This window comes from Fringilla coelebs (assembly GCF_963513975.1).
Source record: "Fringilla coelebs genome assembly, chromosome: 2".
In the NCBI taxonomy this organism is placed as follows: domain Eukaryota; kingdom Metazoa; phylum Chordata; class Aves; order Passeriformes; family Fringillidae; genus Fringilla; species Fringilla coelebs.
This window is the reverse complement of record NC_140029.1, coordinates 83,079,295-83,102,074: the sequence shown is the minus strand read 5'-3', so window position 1 is coordinate 83,102,074 and position 22,780 is coordinate 83,079,295. Positions and strand designations below refer to the sequence as shown.

The window sequence follows — 22,780 nt, the reverse complement described above, 5'->3', positions numbered from 1 at the left end:
TGTAAAGTAACACTTAAAGACTTCTATAACAAAAATTAAGCTTTTCAAGAAATTCCTTCTACTAGCCTGCTAGGAATAATTGAAAGGGGTTTTCCTAATGAGAAATATTTTCAGCAGCATGGTGCTGTGATACATTCTCAATGCCCACTCTTCTGTTGTGAGTGAGACTGGCTGAAGTCAGATAAAGGGTCCATCCAGCCCTCGCATAACACTCCAGGCAGAGAAGTGTTTCAACAGGGCAGATGTATGTCACACATCCCTTGCACTTTCCAAGTTTCCAGTTTGTCACCCTGGAGGTATTTTAAGTGAGTTGAGAGTTTTAGTAACCTTCAATGGAAATCTTTTCACAAGTTTATGCGGTCCCTGAGCCACTATAAACTGATTACTATCCAGAACATCCTTCCTCATGGAACTTCAGACATCTGCATGATCTGTTTATGCAGAATCTGGCTTCTGTGAGGTGAATTTGATGCCCACTCAGCTCTTCTGTGGGAAGGAGTGAACGTTTAATCTCTCATGTCACTCATGATTATGCAAACTTCTGTCATATTGCCTCATCATTTTCCAAAGAGAAGAATCCCAACTTCTTGCATTTTTCCTGAAGCAGTAGATTTTCCATATTTTTGATTATTCACAATGCCCTTCTGTTAATATTTTCTGCTTCTTCACATTCCATTCCATTTCATGTTTTCAGGGAACAGTGCTGGCGTTACTTGACAACTGAATGTCCTATGGATTTGCATAGTAAAGTAATGTTGTGTCTGCTGTGTTCTCTGTTCCTTTTCCTAGTAATTCAAAGGGTTTCATGTGCTTTATTCATCCCTGCTGAGCTGATGTCTTCATCAGACTAGCAACTATCTTTTAAAATCCCAAGTGAGAGTAGGAATTTTGTAGTCAGAGGTTAGGATTGTTTTCACTATTTGGGTCCAATAATAATATGTGTTAGTAATTAAAAGCCTTACAGTAGTCTGCTAACTATAGGGGTTTTTTTTTCATGCTTGTCAGACTTGGCAGCCTGTACTTCCCTGCATCTCTCTAGAACTGTTTTTTAAAACTGGCACTGTTATTTTCCAGTCCATGGGAAAGGACAGTAGGCTGTGAAATGTGACTTGTCCCAGAAACTGTTTCAGCTATGTCTTCTTCAAGTTCCTTCAGAACTTGCGGGGTGAAGTTTGTCTGGTGCCAGTTGTTATTCAGTTTAATTTGTTCTGTAACTTCTAGAAATACTTCTACCACAGTGACAGGTCTGTATAGGTAAAACCACAAAAGTAAGAGAGCCATTTTAGTTTTTCCCAAGCTTTAGGCAGTTTTCAGGCTTCAATCTCTTGCTTATATAAATTTTTCCTCATTTTCTAAACAAACTTTCAAAAAACAAGTCATTTCTTGCTGTGGAGGAAGAGTAACATAAGGGATTGGCAAGAGCTTAAGTAACTCTGAAAATTCTGAGAAACTGAAGCAATACTATCACACTTTGTAGTGGAAGGAAGCTGTCATAAAGCATGTGTAGCTTTTTTAGGCCTGTGAACCAGTGGTGCACCTCAACAATACCACTATTTTAGAAGGGTGTGGTGGCATAGTCCTCTAAATAATGTGCCTTGAAAGCATTCTTCAGTGTTAATTTAGCCCACTTTATAAAATTGGGTAGTTGAAACACAACATATCAGTCAGATTGCTGGAAATAAATCTCTAGGGCAAAAGCTGTCAGCATTTGACCAGATCCAACTAAAACGAGAGCAATTTTTCTTCCCTATTATTCATCACACATCATCTGTAACACTTCAAATTTACACCAAGCTACAGACAAAGTGTACTTTTATCATCAGAAAGCAAAAATCCCAGTTTGAGTTCATTCTGCAGGCAATGGATGCAGCAGTTTAAAAATCAGTTTTGCATATGTTCCTATTTCTGCAGGACAGTTCCAATATATGCAGAATTACTTGTTATTATTCTATAGAGTGCATGCTTTGTAGCTCAAGGTAAGTTTGGTTTTAACAGAATTTGTGAAAGTTAATTATGAAGTAAAGTTTTGCTAAATTATTTTTATAATGCATGAATGGCTGGATCTTGTATGAAGAACTTTGGTCTTTCTTTCAGCTGCATGTCTAGACTTTCAGTATATTAAAAGGTGCTGTGCTTCAGATTTTTGCAGCATTGTTTTTTCTAGCTGAAGTCACAGTGCCTGGCTCCTGGCTGTCAGTTCCCAGTCATTGTGTGAATTCCCATGTGCCACTGTGGTTAGGTCTGACACTTGAGAGTCTCTTGCTCCTTATCCAGATGTTTAATACCACCTTAACTTGTCATCCTTCAATTGTCCCCTAGGCTTTGGGAAGGAGCAGGCACAGACCATCGTATCAGCATTGATAACCCTGTCCAATGTCAGCTTAGACACCGTCTACAAGGACATGGTTACACAGGCCCAGCAGGTAAAAACTCATCTGTGCTGTGTAGCTATAAAAGCTCATGTGTGCATCTTTAAAAAACAAGTGAGCAGCTCTCTCTAGTACCATAAACACCTCACTGTGCCAGATTTTCCTAAGTTTCACTTGGGATTTTAACAGATGGTTATAGGCCCTGACCAGCTTCCACTGCAGTCTGACTACTTAATTGAACACAATGAAGATTTACAATTCCTGGGAAAACTTTGGTTGCATTTACACTGAGGAGATAATATGCCTCATACTGTCTTAAAATATTCATTATCAATATTGACTACACTATAAAAACCAATGTTTCTGCCTAATGCAATTCCATGCAAATTCTGTTTAGGATGCTTTGTCTGTAATAGGATTTCCAAAATGAAAGGTTTTCATTTTGATGAAAGAAAGTCACAGAGACAGAAGTTCTTGTTTTCATCTGAGATTTAGAAGGGAAAAAAAGCTAGTTTTTATTACAAGTAAATGCCAGTAAGATAAAGATCTGTTAGAAGAAAGGCTCAGCAGTTCAAATAAAATAGCAATGAATGCTTAATTACATTAAGTAATTGAAGAAGAATAGCACATAATTTCAGCTTGCAGAGCCTTCTGGAGCAATGATCAAAACCACCACTGTGCATCAGAGAATCCCACAGCAATGTGTCTTTTTCCATGCTAAATAGTAGGGTAACTTCCATATGCTGGATAAAGGAGTATTGCTTTCAGCATTTTAAAATTCTGAGTTTCTTCCTTTATTTTCTGGTTTGGGTTTTTTTCCTGTGTTTATATGTAGTGGTTGAATTCTGAACTTGTTAGTTCAAGTCCAGGAAGGCTTTTCTCAGTGCTTTTTAGCAGTGTTTCACTTCTGTCCATCAGACTTTGAAGCTGGCAGTATGATACTCATTAAGTCTTTGGCTTTCAATGAGTTTGTAGGCAAGAAATGGAAGTGCTTAGTAAGAGCTGTGTTCCGATCAACAATTAATGCTTCTGAGGCTACTGAATGTTCATTGAAAGTGGAAGAGACTGCAGGAGTGACCTGTAGTTTCAGGTCTATTTCATTTCATCGCTGCTTGGACTAACACCTCTGGCCTTTTTGCTTAAGTTCAGACTTGGTGAATTAAAGCATCAGAAAAAGCACAAAACTCTTGAGTCTTTCAAACAAATTGCTGGTAGTAAATTGTCTGTTTCTGTCACATTCTTGTTAGAGAGACTCCCCACTTTTGGGCTTTGCAGTAGCTAATTTCATCGTTTCAGACCTAAACATTTTTTCTTTACTTGTGAGAAAGAGTGCACCTTAATCAATGGCATGTTTTATTTTTCAAAGGAAATAACTTTACAGCAGATAATGGCACATTTGGACTCCATTCGGAAAGATATGGTCATCCTGGAGAAAAGTGAATTTGCAAACTTGAGAGCAGAGAATGAGGTACTAATATATATTTTCATTAAGCATTTTAATTTCAGTATTTGTTGTGTTTTATCTGATGTTTTGTGGAACAACATGTAAAAGTAATTCTGGATGCTTTCATCGGAATTGAAGAGTCTGTATGTTACAACTTCAGATACCACATAAAAATATATTTCACTTGCTATGACTTGCTCAGGTCTTCTGTAAAGGATTCTAAGGTGTGTCCGTTTTTTTCAGCTTCTGTAATTTTATTTAAGGGTAACTGCTAGTTTCTGGCCGTTAACCATATAGTGCAGGTAGAGGAGTCAGCCATTCCTTTGCAACAATTTAAGTAATTTGGTGATTGAGACACATTTTGCTTTTACTTCATGGTATTTTGGTATTTCTCTGTTGTCTTTAGACTCAGAATAATAAGATCATCATTGTTACAAAATAAATCCTTTATTTTGAACAAAATTCCCAGCAAATTATATATGCCTGTACATCCAAATACATTAGTTAGGATATTTAATCAAGAACAAACTGCCCCATTGGGAGGAAAAATGGGGAAAGAATATTGCATGGATGCAGTGATAACACGTCACTGATTCGTTTGGTTAAGTCTCCTGAATTTGTAAAAATCTCTTTTTTTTTTCTCCTCTGCCTTTAGAAAATGAAAATTGAATTAGATCAAGTTAAACAGCAGCTAATGGTAAGTAAACAGCAAGTACCTACACACTCCCATTAGAAAGAATAAGTAGCTATTTTCATAATCTTAATTTGTTTTAAAGACTGAAACCAGCAAAATCCGAGCTGACAGCAAGCTAGACATAAACCTGGAGAGGAGCAGGGTGACAGATATGGTGAGTTGGTCTGTGAGATACCCTTATTAGCTTTGTGTTGTGTTTCTGTTGCTATAGCTATAATTTGTCTTTTATCCACAGTTTACAGATCAGGAGAGGAAACTGATGGAAGCAACAACAGAGTTTCATAAAAAAGTAAGTATTGAACAAAGTAGGATATAGTTATGCATTGCATGTTCTGTAAACCCCAAACTTTGGTGAAAGCTAATACGTTTGTGGGTATGGTAAAGCACAGGCTCTGTCACTCAGGGCTGTTGCAGGTGTTTCTTTCCTGTGGGATTCACGCTAAACTCCAATCAGCAGAGGGAGGCATTCCAGCTTTGTCCCTCACTTCCCAAGTACTGTCGCAAGCTGGCACTGCTGGGATGTGAGCTATCATGCTTCCTTTTTCCTAGTGTTAACTGATGAGCTGTATCACAGGGGTGATGCAGGTGCCTACAGCCAAGCAATTCAAGGCTGGAAGTCCCAAAGCTGCTAGAGGATGCCATAGTCTGAGGGGCTGAAGAGGGACCATGTCCCATCTTGAGCATATCTTCCATTTTTGTGATATGCCTTGTGAATGCTTAAACCTTTGTTTTTCAGAAATGCAGGAATACTGTTCTGTGTGCTGTAGAATATCTCCTTCAGGAGGCACTGGCACATCAGAGACAAAAGTCTGTCACGAGGGTGGCGAGACAGTGGCACAGGTTGCTCAGAGAGGTTGTGGACTCCCCATTCATGGCAGTGTTCAAGGCCAGACTGGAAGGGGCTCTGAGCAACCTGGTCTAATGGAAGGTGCTACTGCCCATGGCAGGGGGGTTGGAACAAGATGCTCTTTAAGGTCCCTTCCAACCCAAGCCAGTCTGTGATTCTATGATTGTTGAAGTTTTCTCTTTTACCATCTCTATCCCTTCAGCAATCTTTCCAGATTGTATGAAGCAAGTTTCTCTGTCTTTTAATGTCTCCTAGCAGTGATAGGTTGGAAATTTTCTTGTTTCTGGTATTTTAGTTCAGCTTTGGAAAGCTGAAGGGGCTAGAGATCATTGTCAAATATATGCTGTCTTTTAATATTTCAGGACGCAAATACCAACAGTGTTATCTCAGAAATCAGTAATAAAATTGACACGGAAATAGCTTCCTTAAAAACACTCATGGAATCGAATAAACTTGATACCATTCGCTATTTGGCAGGTATGTGACAGGCAAGGAGGTGAGTACTGGTACTGGGTTGTGGCTGTATAAAATTCTGTTTAGGAGTAAATGCTAAATGAGGTCAGCTGTAGCAGCAGACAACTGGGATTGGGTGGAGGAGATCTCTTTTCCCCTCCAGCTAGAAGAAATGTGACAGAGAAGACAGAAGAGCTGGGAGCATGCCACAGTGGGACTAGGATTATGCCCAGAACTGGGATTAGGACAAATACAGACATGGTTAAAAAAAAATTTAAAGCCTAAATACCTTACCCAGTTTGACAGTACCTCTGCTTGCTGCAGTAGCCATTGATGTGATTGAGTTGCTACAGAAGTTTGGCTGAAGGTTTGCTGTCATTCAGGACTGATCTGAGAGTGACCAGTTCTGCCTCCCACTGAGTCTTCACAGATACACGCACTTTCTGTGTGGCAGAACTTGAACTTTTCCCCTGCCAAGCAGAACAAATTCCTCCTTGTTCAAAAACATAATCTGAGCTTAGTCTTCTCTAATATGTACATAACCAGTGAAGTTTTTATTGTGTTGGAGCTGGATAAAAAGAGAGTAATGCATTATATTTGGAAGTGAGAATAAGTTCAAAGGCAAATGTAATTAGCTTTATTCTAACACTTATTGAAACAGCAGCGTAACAAATCCAAAAGACAACTCATCAGGTTTCAGGAGCGCTGCCATGTTTAACAGCTCATTTTCAAATTCATTGTCATTTTGGTTCCATGGGAAATCTGGGATGTCTAACGTGAGCCCACGTGCAGCCAGCTCTCCTTTAGTGCAGTTTCCAGTAGCTGGTGACTGCACTGTAGCGCTCTGAGGTATCCAGCGTAGTTGTTGGGATGTGTCCCTGGAAACGTGGCTCCTTAGGCTGCTGCATTGGGCCTCCCATCTCAGCACTGCTGCTGCACAGGGTATAGCTTCTGAGACCAGCCATTGGCTTCTGGAATTGTTCTGTCACACCTGCAGCAATCTGGGAGGTTTAGGAGGCTCTGCTCTAGAGTTGTTAATACTTCCATTTGTTTGCAGCCAATTTCTTCTATGGATAAAGTGGAACAACAGCATTCAGCTATTTATCTCCTTTCTTTGTGTTTTGTTTTTTTTTTTTAACAGCTTCGGTGTTCACTTGCTTAGCAATAGCACTGGGGTTTTACAGGTTCTGGAAATAGATCTGCATGGAATGACTGCACTACATACAGACAGAAAAGGCCACCCGGCAACACCACTTCAACAATAACCTCGGCACCTTTTGGTTTTGATATTCTAACTGTATAATAAATATGTTTTCTGAATGTATAACACTAAAGATCAAAATAACTGGGGGGAAGTTGCTAGATATTAATATTTCATTGCCTCCTATTTAATACTGTATTTATTTCAAAGTATTTCTTATACTATACCAGAAAATTCAATTCTAAAAGATATTAGGAAGCTTTTTTCCTTTCTGGAAAATTCTCACTCTCAGCTCCTTTCAAAATGGAAATATTAAACATTTTATATACTCTAGAAATGGGACTACAATTCCCAAATTAGAATTCCCAGTATGGGGATGCTAATACCAGACTTCAAACCACCTAATCTGATCCAAGTAAATTATTCTTGATCATAGGTTCAGGATTTTCCCTCCAGTCTGTTCCTCACTTTTTTGATGAATTGAAGCTTGTCCCTTTGTTTTTTTAATCTACGTATGTAAAAACACACTCCAGGTCCTTTACTAAAGAACCTTTTTTTTTTTCTCCTTGAAAACTGATTTACATTAATTCAAAATCTCATGTATAAAATGTCTCTATAGATTTTTTGTTAGTATCTCCTGCAATTTCTGTAAGCCCAGAGGTCCAAAGAATGGGAAAACTTCTCTGTCTTTGCAAGGGGAAATGCCTCTACTCACAGCAGCTGTGTTCAACCCTGGGGCAGATAAGTGCTCTAAACTTCCCCCCTCAAGTAGTGCAGAGTATTTCCAAGAAACCTGCACATGTTTTCTGGACATAGTATCTGGTTTTTAATATGGAAATACTCAGAATCTCAGTGGTGCCGGGGTGGTGATGGTGGTGATCCTACTCCCCTCTCCTCCAGGCGTTTGTAATACCATGGGACACACTGACCCTCATCACCACTCTGCCTTCTGCAAGGACTTGACAGCTCCTGTTGCAGAGTTACAACACAAGTGGATGCCTTCCAAAAGTGAAGCAGTTCCATCTTGTTGAGTACAAATGCATATGCTTGGTTTGATTCTTTAAGTATAATAATAATTTTTTAAGTCTTTCTGGATTAACTTTGAAGTAAGAATAGGCCTTTTATGGGCTAAGGACTATTGTAGTACTGAGTACTGGCAATTTTTTTTATTGCTGTTTTATTCTGTTTACAGTTGAACCTGCTGTTATTCTGCCAATTCCTATATTCTCTGCATTAAATTATTTATCATCTTCATTCAAGAAAATAAAATTAATTTCTTATATTTGCTGTCTGGCTGTCGGAGAATTTCTGCATGAAAGTTTAGCACCAATGGTGATGCAGGAAATAGCTCATCTGGTGCAGTTTGTCACCACCATCATTTCACATGCCCTGAACCAGGCTCTTGATACAAGGCTGTTAAGTCAGCATGCCTCTCCTTCATGGTGCACATAAAAACATGGATTTTTATTTTTCAGTATCCTTGAAATTCTCAGAGATGAAGTTTTCTTTGGTACTAAGGAGAGGATGGGTCAGGACTGACACACTAAAATAATTATCTTCTGAGTCTCAAAATAAGGGTTCCAGAGGGAAAATAATTTCACAGTAGCACACAACTGACAGAAAAGCTTTTATATGTGTAGTCAATGGTTTTTAGGTATGGAGGAGAGGTCAGGGTTGCCATTTCCCTACCACAAGCTACCCCATAACTTATTAAACCCTTCAGCCCTGAGTTAGACTCAGAGACCAACTGCTGCAGGTCAGCTGGAACCTCACAAAGGAGTCGTTTCCTGCCTTCTTTAGGAATTGCTAAAGATGGAAATCAAGGAGCCTGGTACCTCTCTGCAGCTGAGAAGTAGTGCTCCCATCCACTATTCAGCTTCCACACTAAATATGCTAGGCAGTAATGTGCACTTTTTCCATCCTAAGGTGGCAGTACAAAATGGAGCAGTGAATGGAGATACTTTCCTCAGAATTATGAGGGCCTGTGACTTTCCTGTTTGTTAGGCCAGAGAACTAGAGAACTAAAAACAGTTCAGTGAAAGGTAGAGACCCACAGCTCGTCTGTAGAGCTGGGCTGTGCAAACACTGCATTATCTGGAATATTGCTTTGGTACCTCCAGTCTGCTGCCCCTCCTTTGAGGTTCATTCTTCAGTGTAGTTGCACTCCTCCTCGGCTGCAGGCTGACTGCTTCTTTATTTTCATCTTTGCAAGACTTGGCCGTTGTCTCAGCTTCCTGAAACAAAGAATGCTGCAGCCATTAAACAGGAACCACTGAAAGGATGTGAAAATCTACATCTGGGAGTAACCACAGGACGCTGTGTTCAGATTGAAGCTGAGGGCAGAGCACAGTCCTGGGGCATGGGATGGCAGCACAGCAGTGTGAGAAGCTCTCTTGGCTGTAGCGGTCACTCAGACAGAAAGGCTGCTTGGTTAGAAGGGGAAAATTACCAAAAAACCACAAGTGCCTAATGAAAAATACTGGCAGAGAAAATGTTTGCCAGCCTGGCAATCACAAGGCTGAGAAGCAGAAACATCCTTGAAAAAGTGCAGCTGGCCTCTCTGAAATACAGCTGTGGCACCTAGCATTCAGAGCCTGATTCCACCAAGAAGCACAAAAACAAAGGCCTGCAGAGGCAATTGATTTAAAAGGTGAAAAACAGTCTGGGAAATAAAAAATGCTCTGAAAGAATAGAAGCGCCATCATCTATTGTCATCTATTGTATAGGTGAAAAGTAAGAAATCAGAATCATCATCACCTACTGGCTGTTTGCAATGTTGGTGTCCTCTTTCCTCTTATGTCTCTATCATATAAAAAGAGCTTAATTTTTAACTCAAAATAGAACCTCTGTCTGAGAACTTGTAGTGCTGCACGTACTGTTCCTTTCCCAAACAGACTGAATTCTCTCCATGAATTTTCTATGAGATCTTGGGCTCTCATTTAGTATGCCTGACTGACTCCAGACACTGTGACATGGAATCAAGTCCCTGTTACTGAATTTGTCCCCCTCTGGGGACCCATGGTAGCAATCTCTACAGCCGTGCAGGCTGGGCAGCCCTTTAGGTGGTGACAACACCTCTCCTGAAGCACCATTCAAGTCTCAAGCACCAGGTCTCAGCCAATGGGAACTAACAGTCACAGGATATGCAGTATGGAAGTGCTCGGATCAGCCCCCTCCTTAGGTGAACATTAAGATGAAGAATAGCAGTGCTTCTCTGCCAGGGTACAGAAAGAAACTTTCACAGCAGAGACACTGTCAAGGCCAGACGAGGGCTTCTGCTCACTTCAGCATCCCGAGCTGAAAGCTGGAGCACATTTTCCCTAGACACTCTACTAGAGGGAACAAACAATAGAACCCACAGGCAGGGGCCTCTGTGCCATGCCCGGAGAGCTGGTGTGGCACTCACCACGGAGGCAGCAGAGGCGGTGCAGGTTTTCCCCCGGCCCTCTCGGAGCTGGTTTATCTCAGCACGGTAATCATCCAGCTGGCTCTCCAGCTTCTCCCGCCTGACTCGCTCATACTCCAGCTGGGCCTCCAGCTCCCTCACAGCCCTGCCAAAAAGCAAAGCATGAAGTACATCCAGACCTGCCCTGGCCGCTCATCGTGGCGCAGCGCCTTTGCCAGGGAACAGGTCAGTCACGCAGAAAGCAGCGCAGCACGCCTCACGCCAGCTGTGCTCAGGCTGCGGACCCTTGGGGACAGCGCTGAGCAGCAGCTTTCCTTCCTCGGCTGCCAGCCGTGCTCAGCGCGGTGGGACCACGAGATGGAGCCGTCTGCCCGCACACCGAGCCCGGGCCGCGCTGCCTGTGACCAGGCCGAGCTCCAGCTGCGGGGGAGGGAGAAGTGCCCAAGCAGCAACGAAGTTATTATGAAACAGAGAAAAAGCACAAAGCCGGCAGCATTCTGGAAAGGTCAGGGGCAGCCTTCTCATTCACATCTGGTGCTTCTACACCCTTCCTATTGATTGGTTTAGGCACGAATGAGGAATACTCAGATGACAGCTTGCATGACTGGTTGATACACAGTTGCACAAGATCTCACTGGTCACACCCTCAAGGGCTCCTAAATTATTTGAGATTCCTGGAACTGTTTAGCTGACACATAATTCACACATAAACTGAATCTCTGGAGTTGAGCTGGCTCTCTCATATATCAGGATGAACTATCCCAGCTACAAGGATGGAAGATCAGTAAAAGGAAAGGGGAGATATCTGCCCCATGCAAATAGCACAGGAGGAAAGCTCTCAGCAAGACCTGCCATGTTTCTATGTTTCCCTGTTTCCCAGAGTGAGGAATTCCTGACTCAGGCCCTTTGAGCTACCAATCAGCCTTACTGACACTGCAAGAATGGCCTGTGCTCAGGGGACAGCTGACTTCTTCCACACTTCCAGTTAAAGAGGCACAGCTCCCAAACTGTGTGGCACACCCATGGTGACAATTTCCTGCAATGAACCCTGGTTAAAGCACTGTAAAGTCATTCACACCATGCCTCTTACGGTCAAAAAACCTGGACTAAAGCAGAAATCTTCAAAATCTGCTACAGTGGCCTTCCCAAGCAGCAACTCCTGCTTTTCATCTAGCAAAATAGTGTTATCATTAAGTATTTTATCAATCATGAGGTTTTCTGACCTATGATACAAGCACCTTGGGGTTTATCTACAGATAGGTACCCTGAGAAGGGTAGGCAGGTATTCTGAGAAGCCCCATTTCTTTTCAAAAGAATAGTTTGGGGCTAGGGATGCTTTCTAGCCTTCACAGGTGGGAAAAACCCTTCCGAGAACCTCACAATTTTTCTAGTTTAGCCACACATGCTACAAAAAGCAGCACCCCTTAAAGAGTCCCAGCAGAGCTTTCTAATAGACATTGCTAGTTTTTGAGCAGCTGCTCTATCCAAAATGAACCTTCCTAACTGTCAGAAGTCAACAGTGACTTTTCCATCATTAAAACCAGATTGCTCCAACCTTTCAACATGGGCATCAACACCTAAGCTGGTCACCCTCCTCTAAAACCAGGAGAGACACTTCTAGAAGTGATCAATCTCATCCTGAAGTACATGTCTAATTATGCCCTGGAAGTGCCTACACCTCTTCAAGAAGTTGAAAAAGGAGCTCATGATAACTAACTCAGCCAGAGGTGTCTGTTACCTATTATATACATATCTAGTTAAGCAAGATGGACTTTCAGCATAAGCTGAATCAAAGAGTGACCTGGAACCAGAAGAAATCCTGACCTCAGTCTCCTGGTTCAGATATGGCTGTAAAACAAAGTACTTAATTGCAATCTGTGACACCTCTTGTCTGCTCCAGATCAATTGCTAAGTCTGCTGTCTTCTTGATGGCATATAAGCCCTCCAGACAGTGACCGAATAAAGACAGTGGTTTGGGTAGGCCCAAACACTTGATGGAGGTGGTTATCTACAGAGACTGAGAACAAAGGGTAGCCAAATCTTTGACAGGCAGAGGCGGAGACAGGCCGGTCTTTGGAGGCTGCAGTATTGTTAAGTCTCTAAATCTTGGATGGACTTTTCTTTGAAATGTAGACAGTCTGTCCATCAAATCACCTGACCAACCTAACAGAACCATTTGATTTAATAGAGACATTGAGAATTTGATCTTATGAACAATGCTTCACAGGTTTGCTGATAGTTTTTTTCCTGTGATCTGGATACAAGCTAATCCTTCCTTGAGCACAGAAACATGTTGCCAATGAACAGAAATGTTAGCAGGTCACTGAATAATCTCTGCTGTATATGCACTTCCATCCAAGCCATACTAAGACTATTTCCTATTTTCAGATTTCCTGAAGGGCATACATGTCTTTGGCATCCTCAGAGGAAACAAAGAGCCAGAAGCTATCAGACCTATTGCATACATCTGCAGAAATACCTGAAGACTAAACAGATGATCTCACACAAGAATCATGGACTTATCAAGCACTTGTGTTGTAGGACTGATCCTGGTGATAGAAGTTTAGAAATGGCCAGACAAAATGCTGCAGTTCATTTCTTTTGGCCTGGTTGAAGTTGGTTAAGTGGAAAAGACAGAATGGCCAAATGCAAATGTGAGTGTAAATCAGCTTTAAAGGAGGATTTAAAATGGGGCCCACAAAGTTAAACATTAGCAGGGCAGAATGACCTTACTTCTCAACTTTCCTTTCTTCTTTTCTCATCTTCTTCTCCTCTTCAGTTACTCCCCCCAGCTGTCTGTAGTTGCTGTAGGCAATTTCTAGAAGTCTCTGAAGTTCTTTAATTTTGTGATAGGCCCTTACTGTAAGACAGAGTTCTCCAGGTAGGTAAAATGCAAGAAGACAGTCATGCTGAAATCCAACAGTCTGGAAAATAGTCTCACAAACATAAGAGCAGAAATCACACTGCTCAGCAAACACTGAGGTACACCTGACACCCACAGAGCAAGCAGATGTCAAAAACAAATAGCAATCCAACACTGTTGCACCAACATGGATTAAAGTGGTGTAACAATTATGATCTGATTGCGTTCTGCTTGCTTTCTAATATTCCACAATTTGTTTCAATGCTCAGCATTACAGATATCCTGTCAATGATCTCATAACAAAAAGATCAGAGCAGTTGGCTGGGACTGCCCTAGTTAGGTCTATGTCTTGATAACAACTTTTGCAAACAGGGAGTGATGGAGATTGAGTGCTTACCACGTGCATTCCTTTTCTCTGCTTCATCCAGGGTTAAATCTTCTTTGCTATCTGTACTCCCTTCCACACCATGTGTTTCAAAAAACTTGATGTTGTTTGCATCTAGTTCTTCATCACTAGAGTTACTGTTTCCAGTTTTTGGTTTCAACAGTTCCACAGCTGCCAGATGGCCAAATCTGCACAGACAACAGTTAAAATCTGGAAAAACACGTGTGGTAGAAACTCTCAAAACGCCCATGTTCCCATTTATCAGAGGGGTTTCAGAACTAAAGGAAAATCTGTACACACACTTCAACTATCTATGTACTTTTTGTAGTATTCTTATGGCATGAGCTCTGCCTCAATGGAATCTTATGGCAATGGCTCCTACATCAGAGGCATCTCTTTCCTTTACAGGGTTTCTTAATTGAATCTTATCAGAATCTGCATTATTTTTATTAATGTAAAAATCAGCTGGCCTCTGCTACTTCTCATTTACTTTGTACAGCAAACTGTGAGCATATGGGCTCAAAACTGTCCTCTGGCAAATGAGCCAGTTTTCCTCTTTTGTGTCTGACCTCACTAAAAAGAGAATTAAATTAAGTGAATATAGTTACAAAAGCTATAGCTACAATAGCTTTTATAGTTACAATATTATAGCTGTAATACAGCCTTGCTTATCATTGAGAACTGGAATTCGTGGGCTTGGTCTGTTCTTTCTCCGTCACTGAAAATCAGGATTAATTCCAACAAAGCTGACGTGATATTGATACACAAATAGTAAGTAAATAAGTGTCAGAGCTACAGGATATGTGCTGCTACCTCTTGGCTACATCCTTTGGAGTCTCTCCAGCATCATTTGTAATGTCACAGTCGGCTCCCATTTCAACCAGCCACTGTAAGCAATGGATATGCCCCTGTTCAGCAGCTAAGGGAAGGAAGGCATACACAAGTCAATTATATACAACTGAAGTATTTCAAACCTAAAATGTCCTCCTCTTGCCATTTTTTGGCAAGTCAGAGATCTGGTTCACTAAGACACCACAAGGGAGATACTATTTTAAGAGGAGCCTCTGTGTCAAGATGCTGACAATCACTTGGGTACAGAGAGTTTTGGGGCAGAGCATGCAGTGTGGTTGGTGACTCTCTCTAGTTCTAGAAATGTACTGGCAGCTCCTGATGAACACAAGCTAAACTAAACTTGCCCAGTCTCATCTATGAAGCACAAGACACACAAATAACTGCTGCCCCGGTAAGAAAGGCCTGCATGCCATAGTTTGGCAGCCAAGCACTGTCACCTCTCCCTGGCTTTGCGCTCCCAGGTGTCAGACTCAGCTGGCTGCCCCAGCCTGAGGTGTGTGCTGCTGTCACTGGAGAAAGAAGCAGGGCTTTCTGTTGGAGCTAAAGGTACAGCATTTCTTGGGGCAGACACTCAAGGCAGCACCTCTCAGCAGCAACCTAACACAACCCTACTCATATGATGTGCCATGGCTACTCCTCCCACCACATGGTACCAGGAACAATGTCTCATCTATAGAAGATGGTATTTGGCAAGAATAGATGAAACTGTACAGTGATTTTCTCAAGGAATAATAAATCCATTTCTTGACAGCACTCCCCGTTGGATATTTTTTATATTTGTTTTCTTACTGAGCTAAGGAAATGAAGTTACAACATCAGCATGGAAATACTGGGGATGAAACAACTGTAGGTCAGCATCATTCCAAGAAAAGAAAGTGGGATTTTAAAATCACTACATATCAGTTATTTTAATAATAACTTTAATTATGTTTTTAAAAATTCTGTATATATCTAGTCAAAAAGAAATGTAGGAAATGTGTTAAAAGCATATTACAAAAATGCTTCCCTCTTTCTTTTGCCTTTTGTTTCTTCTTTCAGACAATACTGTGAAACCCCAAAAACAAAGAACCATTTTTTCTGTAATGCCAGCAGTCCACTACATGCCAAAGTGTCAACCAGAAGTTTACCTTTCTTCACAGCATCCTACCAAATTACTTTGTTGTGGTTTTTACAATATATCCCCACAGTACTGATGTGTTCAGTAAATAAAAGCCAGGCCACCGTACAGATCATTCTTATACTTAGCCAGACAGATGTTTCTAAAAGCCTGATTTTTTAAAAAAAAATCAAAACTATTTAGTTATATTAAATTAAGTGAAAATTAAAAACTTTTATATTTAAAATACAGTCTTGCTTATCACTCAAAGCTGGAATTCATGTGCTTGATCTGTTCTTTCTCCATTACTGAAAATCAGGATTAATTCCAACAAACCTGCCATGATATCGATATACTAATAGTCAATAAATGTCAGAACTACTTAGTTTTCAGTTTAGATGCTGATTTCTCTTCATTGTAAGCTCTTTTTCCTTGACTTAAGCTGGGTTATATTGTTTTTAAAGTGACCCACGCACACATACATTACAAAATGCAGGGTTGGGGGTTGCCTCTCCAAGCCGTCAAGAAATGAGATGCTGTTTTTCATTAAGTTTATCTGATAAGCAGACACTTGAAAAACAAAGTAAATGAATCAGCAACAAAGAGTAAAAGCTGAAACACAGATGATATTTACTGACCTTTGTGCAGGAGAGTGGATCCCTTATCGTCCCGCTCATTAATGTTGATTACTCCACTTCTCAGTAGTCTTCTAACCACTAACAAGTCCCCATTGAAAGCAGCATCATGAGCTGGGAAAGCTAAAACTGAAAATGAAAGGCATATGTTTCCAAGCAGATGCCAGCAGTTCTACTGAATATGCTGGTATTTGTCTCACAGCTCACCTCTCTCATAGCAACTTACGTATGGACACTTCAGAGGTAGCAAAGATAATGCTCCTTAATCAGCTGAAATGCAGCTGTGTAACCAGCAGTGCTCACCAGACACTTGACTAAACACGTCTTAGTTATGGCTACAGGCATCTCATACAGTTAAGAGATTATTTTCACAGACCCGAAATAACAAGTACACCTTTGTGTACTTCTGCAGAATTACATAATTACATAATGCCTTTTTTAAGTGTATCTTGATCCATACTCACCTTCCTGTGTCTCTGGATGTTCCTCCTCTTTTTCCACACCATCAATATATTGCAGAATATTATCTTTGTAGAACCGTTCAGCCAAGTCCCTTGGAGTCTCTCCGTGGTCATTCCTGGCTTTCAGAGTGTGCGTAACACTGGCCATTTTCCTGAGCAAGAACTTAAAGCAATGCAAGTGTCCTTCCACTGCTGCCAGATGTGCTACAGCACAAATGAAACAAAGGGTGCTGGAGCTGAGCCCTGCTGCCCACTGAGAAAGCAATGCTCCCACCACTGGTTAGAGCTGACTCATCTACCAGCACGTGAGCCATCCAACACTGCACAAGGGGAAGAGCAGCCTCAGCTGAACTGCGGACATTCAGCTCCCACCCAGGACAGCTCCCACCCAGGTTCAACTCTAGGCAAAGGAGGTAAAGCTGCCAAGGATGGGATCTGCAAAGATGATTTCATGGTGGAGCTGACTGCAGCAGACAAAACAGACTTCCAACAGAGCACCAAGGCCTAGCTCAGAGAGTGCACTGCTGGGGCCTCACTTCCCCAGGAACACGGATCTTGCTGACCCTGCCGTCCCAGGGATACTCCTCATAGGGGGACAGCAAGCAGTGTCCTTGATTAGGGGCTAATGCCATTTCTGCTTTAGGCTCTACTGTGCCACCACAAAAAAGTTGCAACAAACCCTTGGTTACCTCACCCATAAAATGAGGACAGTGATAGGTGCTTTACTGGACAAAATATTTCAAGGTACATTCCTCACCTGACCTTTAGGCTATGCAGAGGTTTACTTATTTAATATTACTACAGTGCTGGGCCTACAACAAAGTAAGAGATACCTAACACATGCTGACTCGTTTGACATAAGTAATATCCTGTAATCCCATTAATGAGAAGAACTTGCCAAATAAATGCTTATTATGATCTATCCCTCCATGAAAATGCTCTGTAACAGCTGGCTGACATTCTAGAGGCAAAAGGATTGGTTTGTAAGGTAAGAATCTCACTATCTTCCAGGTAAGGATCTCACTATCTTCATAATCAACTAACAATGTACACAGGACCCAAAAAACCCATGTCGATTCATTTTTGGCACACACAAGTTCTCTATAGAAAACCAAACCATCCACAGCTTTCCAGAGCATAATTGCTCCAAAAGGTTATGGACAATGGTTTTACAGCAAGATGACAATACCTCTGTACAGATGATAGTTTAAAATCTCAGCTTCACTGAAATAAGGGCAGTTTTTGCCATTGTTTGAATTTTAGTCAGTGAGTTAGGTTCTCAGGGAGAAAGGAAAAGAAGGGCACCATGCTAAAGGTAAGTCAGCTAGTGAAAAACTGACTCAACCCTTACAAATCCATTTTCAGATACCTAAAAGCTGTTTGCATACCAACTTCTCTGTGTTTCATCTTGTCTTTTATAAAATCAGACTAACAATATTCACTCTTCTCAAAGCCACAAGTCAAAAAATTGTGTCTGTGAAAAATATTTAGAATAGGTTTGACTAGTGAGCAATAAAAGAAGCAAGGACATGACCAAAAAATGAATACAGAGAGAAAGCAAATTGAAATGTTCAGTTAATAAGCAGAGCTCATTCTGTACATTGAATGAGCCACAGATTTTTTTTTCTTCCAAAATATTAGCAAGGAAATTAGCAAAGATAGTTAGACCCCTTGCTGTAACATACATATACAAAAGATGCAACCAGCTTCTAAGTTTCATTGCCTGGCACTGCAACCTCAAAAAGTTTCTTCCAGTATTCTCTTAGGAAAAATTGTTGCACAGTTCAGCTGCTCTTGAAGCTGAAGTGTGTAAAGATAATTTAAATTCACTTATGTTACACAAGCAGACAACCAGCTGGTTTGTACAGTACTTCTACGAATCTGTTACTAGCCTTGTTCAAAAATATCCTCTTTCCTTTGGAAGATAACATGATCAAATGAAACAGATCAAAGGTTGGAAGATCAAGCTTCTGTAGATGTCAAAGTACAACAAAAGCAGTTTTCTACTAACCATTTTATACAGAGCATTTAAGTAGAACTGTGCTGGCATCTGCTTTCTCTCCACTGAAGTCTGCTATGAGGGAAGTGTTCCCAAATGCAAATAAAGCTGCCTTCCATGCTGCCCCCAGGGTGCCTAATATTGTGACCCCTTATTGCTAATGCACCAAATCTCCTGCTGGGATGCAGGAGCCTCACATCCTTTAACAAGACCCAGGTTTGCAAAACACAGCATGGCTATATGTTTCCTAGGTAAGTAGTCCTTGGTAGAGAGTAAAAGATTTTAAGAAGGGATTTATAAAGATAACTGTAGCAGTTACGGAGAAAAACTTATGCTCTTTGGAACAAATAATGTGATGAACCATAAGAAGGAAAATGCTAATATGAAAAGGATGCAAAGAGAATTCAAGACAGGAACAATACCATTGAGCTTACAGAGGATATTGAGACAGTGGTATGTTAGGGAGAAAATACAAAAAGAGAGGAACAATCACCGGCAAATTTTTATGCTGAAGTGAATACACTGATAATTATGAAAAGAAAGTACAGATAATCCAGAAAAAGCAGTATTCCAGAAATCAAGATTAAGAAATCACAGGAAAATGAAAACAACTGTTTTACAAAATCAGTTAAAAAACAGTGGGATAAAAAAAAAAAAAAAACCCTGCACGCAAACACACCAGAACCTCATCACACTGGCACCAAATCAAAAAGTAGCACATAGCAGCTGAAACTGCCTCCCCCTCCACCTATCGCTATGTGACCTCCACTGGCACACGCGCTCCATCACACACACAGGAGATGCTGCTCACCTGCTTCCAGTCAGGCTCAGCCTGTTGCACATCCCAGCATTTGAGAGCTCTCATCCTTGCTAGCAGCAACAGGAAGTGAACAGGATACTATCACCAACAGTAACTTTGGATTTTATAAATCCTCCCATTGCTAGAAAAATGGGCTATCTATATGGATTGCATGGACTCAAATAGCAAATGTTGCTGCTGTGCATTAATTTGCTCAATCATCACATTTCACAAGAACTGTAAACCAAAGGTTTAAAAATATATGCTTTATCCTGATATACCTGGAAGGTTTCCATTGTTATCCACATCATCTATACATGCTCCCCATCGAACAAGAAGCTGCAAACACCCCAAGCGACCATGAAAAGCAGCATAATGAACAGGTTTCCAGTCATTCCTGTCTGAAACATTTACATCCTAAAATGAAAGTAGCAGGTTAATTCATTCACTTCTGAATCCTAAGACACAAGACAAATTTTATATATGGGAATCCACTGTTCATTGTGTTAAATTATTTAAATCAAACCAAATAACGTTTTTCAAAGCTCATGCATTATATGCAGTTCCAGTTTCAAGACAGGTACTTTTCACAGGTTCTCGCTTTTACTTAATACACTTAGAAAAGGTGCATTTTTAGACATGTTTTTATCCTCATAATGACCTGCATTGGTCGTTATCCTTAAATATGCATCTGGACTAATTTTCCTTTTTTTTAAGTTTATGTCTCCTTTACTATAGATTTTTAGAATTGCAAATAATTACCATCACCCCAGTACCTAATGCTCATTTAACGACATCTTCAGTGGAAGGTGATTTACTCACATTATTGATTCTCTCTACATTTTTAAATCATGTCCCTAAATGTATATCACAATCTAAAAAACCGGAAATTTACCCACGGAATAAATTTCCCCACAGCCCTAAATCTCGGTTTAAGCGAGGGAGAGTTTTGCTCGGGAGAAGCTGCCGGGCTCTGGCAGTGCAGCAGGACTGCCGGCAGGAGTCTCACCGCCCCAGTGCGCAGCAGGGTCTGCAGGGTGTACGAGTGCCCGTGGGCTGCAGCCAGGTGCGAGGCCGTGCACCCGCGCTCGTCCCGAGCTGCTGCGTCCGCTCCGTTCAGTAACAGGGCCTGAAAGAAATGCAAAGCACACGTTCATTTCACAAGCTGAAAAAGCAAACATTTCCTAGAAGGATGCTGTATGATGACCAACAGGATAACTCTGGGCTGACCTCAGGGGTCTGGTATTGCATAAAACAGATCTGTTTGCACAGACAGCACAAATGAGTGCTCTGCTTTGAAAATGACTAACTTAATTTGACATGTCAAGACAACAAATAAGCTACTCATAGCTCCCTGAGGGGCTCCCTCAGCTGATCTTCATAATGAATTTGTCCAGTGTTAAGGTCTGCCCTACTTACTTTTGCTTGAGAGTGAGTATTTGCAGTACCTGCATGCAGGCATCCTGCCCTCGGATGGCCGCCAGGTGAGCCGCTGTCCAGCCTCTCACAGTCACACGCGCGGCGTCAGCTCCATGCCAGAGCAGCCACTGAAGGCACTGCTCAACAAAACCAAAGGGCTTCTTATTTAACTATTCCCATCGTGACTCTCGTTTCAACTAGAATTTATCCATCAGTTACATTTCAAAACAGCACTGGAATACCTCCTTACAGAAACAGGGGACCCCAGAGCATGCCTTAAACAGGTATTTGTGCATTAGGAAGTTATGGGTAAGTTATGCTTTCCAGGTTTCACCCAAGGCTACAAAATGTGCAAATAACCTACTAATTCAGATCCTAGCATCAATGTTACAGTATGACTTTATCATTTTACTCTTCCAGATTTAAAATATAATATGTGAGACTATTCTTATGGCATGAGGTAAACACATTGGAAAAAACAATGCAAACATGCTCACATGAATTCCAGTTTAAACTGCTGGCAGGAAAAAGATCACATACTAAATTTAAAGCCTCATTTAATTTATTAGGCTTCTTAGGCATATGTAATCCCATATCTCTTCTCATCCTTCCATGGCCTAGTTTTGTTTTATTCATCTTTTTCCAGCAGATATCACTGCTTGCAATGGAAAGCTTTATGAACTATTCAAAGACAGCTAGAGGAACAGTTAGAACTTTTTATTATATATTATTATGATTTATTATCTTCTTTCAGGCCATCTTACAGCTTCCTCCACTATTTCTGCCAAGGAGCTTAGTGACAAACAGATGACAGATAATTCAATAAAGTCTAACAGACTGATTGCAAAGTAGGAGAGTCAAATGAAAAATGGCAGAACTTAAGAGAGGCAGAAAGGGAAGGTAAGCAATCTGGTTTTGGGGCTGACATTAGCATTTTCTTGACAGTATCTCTAGATTCCAGAAGCAGCTCTGCACTTAGCAATTCTTGAGTCTAGCAAGAACTTCACATTTTTTCTTTTGGGACATGAATGGCCTTGCTGCTTCAAGTTTAGACTGCCATGAACAATGAACAAGGAGGCTGCAAGAAGAAGGAGAATGTTGTGCTGAACGCAGCAGTTCAGTCCTTCTGGAAGTTAAAAATATTGATGCAATCACTTGCTGACTTCTCTACCATTATTCAACATTTTCATTTATTAAAATAAAATGTATTAGGACTACTTCTATGGAAAATGAGGCATGGGACACTGGTAAGCAGAATGAGTATATTTTCATGTCATTTCTCACCTGTTTCAGTCACCTTCAGAATATTTTACACATCCTACAGGATTTTCTAGGTGTCTCAAGAGAAAAAGAAAATGCAATAGAGACAAAAGAAAGTTATGAGTCTGAAAGGGGGGCCATAAAGTACATTTTGCTCAGAGTAAGAAACCCAGTGATTTCATAAAATATGGCAGAGTTGATCAGGTAAACTGCCTGGGTCTTCAGAAAGAGAAAAATAAAATCCAAAATCCTGTACTCCTGCCCTTGGTGAATATATTTAATAAGAAAAACAGGAAAATATTATTGACTCAGTCTGATCAAAGCAATGGTGTGTTCAGCCTCTCCTAAAGGAGGAAATATGGAATTATAAAAGCCCAGCTATGCCTATACACTAAGGTAATGTTTTACCTCCAGACTTCCCGAGTGGGCAGCACACTGCAAGGGTGTGAATTTGTGAACTACATCCACCTCATTAATACTGTCTCCACTTTTTATCATCGATGCAAGCTGTTCTACATCCCCAGCTTTCACTGCTTCATGCACACTAGTGTAATTCTGCTTCTTCTTGACAACTAGTGAGGAGTAATGAAAGGGCAT

The 22,780-nt window shown here is 41.0% G+C and overlaps 2 protein-coding genes across 4 annotated transcripts in view; one reads left to right on the top strand and one right to left on the bottom strand.

Moving 5' to 3' along the window:
* The window catches only part of CCDC90B (coiled-coil domain containing 90B), an 18,151-nt gene extending 9,879 nt beyond the window's left edge, over positions 1-8,272 (top strand). For all 3 annotated transcript variants that reach the window (XM_084225045.1, XM_084225043.1, XM_084225044.1), the window contains exons 3-9: positions 2,320-2,423; positions 3,736-3,837; positions 4,469-4,510; positions 4,590-4,661; positions 4,743-4,796; positions 5,717-5,831; positions 6,949-8,272. In XM_084225045.1, coding sequence (XP_084081171.1) covers positions 2,403-2,423; positions 3,736-3,837; positions 4,469-4,510; positions 4,590-4,661; positions 4,743-4,796; positions 5,717-5,831; positions 6,949-7,004 — 462 coding nt within the window. In that variant the 5' untranslated portion in view covers positions 2,320-2,402 and the 3' untranslated portion in view covers positions 7,005-8,272. The remainder of the gene's footprint in view (positions 1-2,319; positions 2,424-3,735; positions 3,838-4,468; positions 4,511-4,589; positions 4,662-4,742; positions 4,797-5,716; positions 5,832-6,948) is intronic.
* On the bottom strand, positions 5,842-22,780 carry ANKRD42 (ankyrin repeat domain 42; the record flags this gene model as incomplete). Its single annotated transcript, XM_084225029.1, has 12 exons — positions 5,842-6,874; positions 9,123-9,242; positions 10,415-10,559; positions 13,148-13,274; positions 13,675-13,850; positions 14,476-14,581; positions 16,249-16,374; positions 16,710-16,910; positions 19,786-19,921; positions 20,514-20,633; positions 20,953-21,060; positions 22,592-22,780. The coding sequence occupies 12 exons, from the start codon at positions 22,778-22,780 to the stop codon at positions 6,842-6,844; spliced, it is 1,587 nt and encodes a 528-aa protein (XP_084081155.1). The 3' UTR covers positions 5,842-6,841.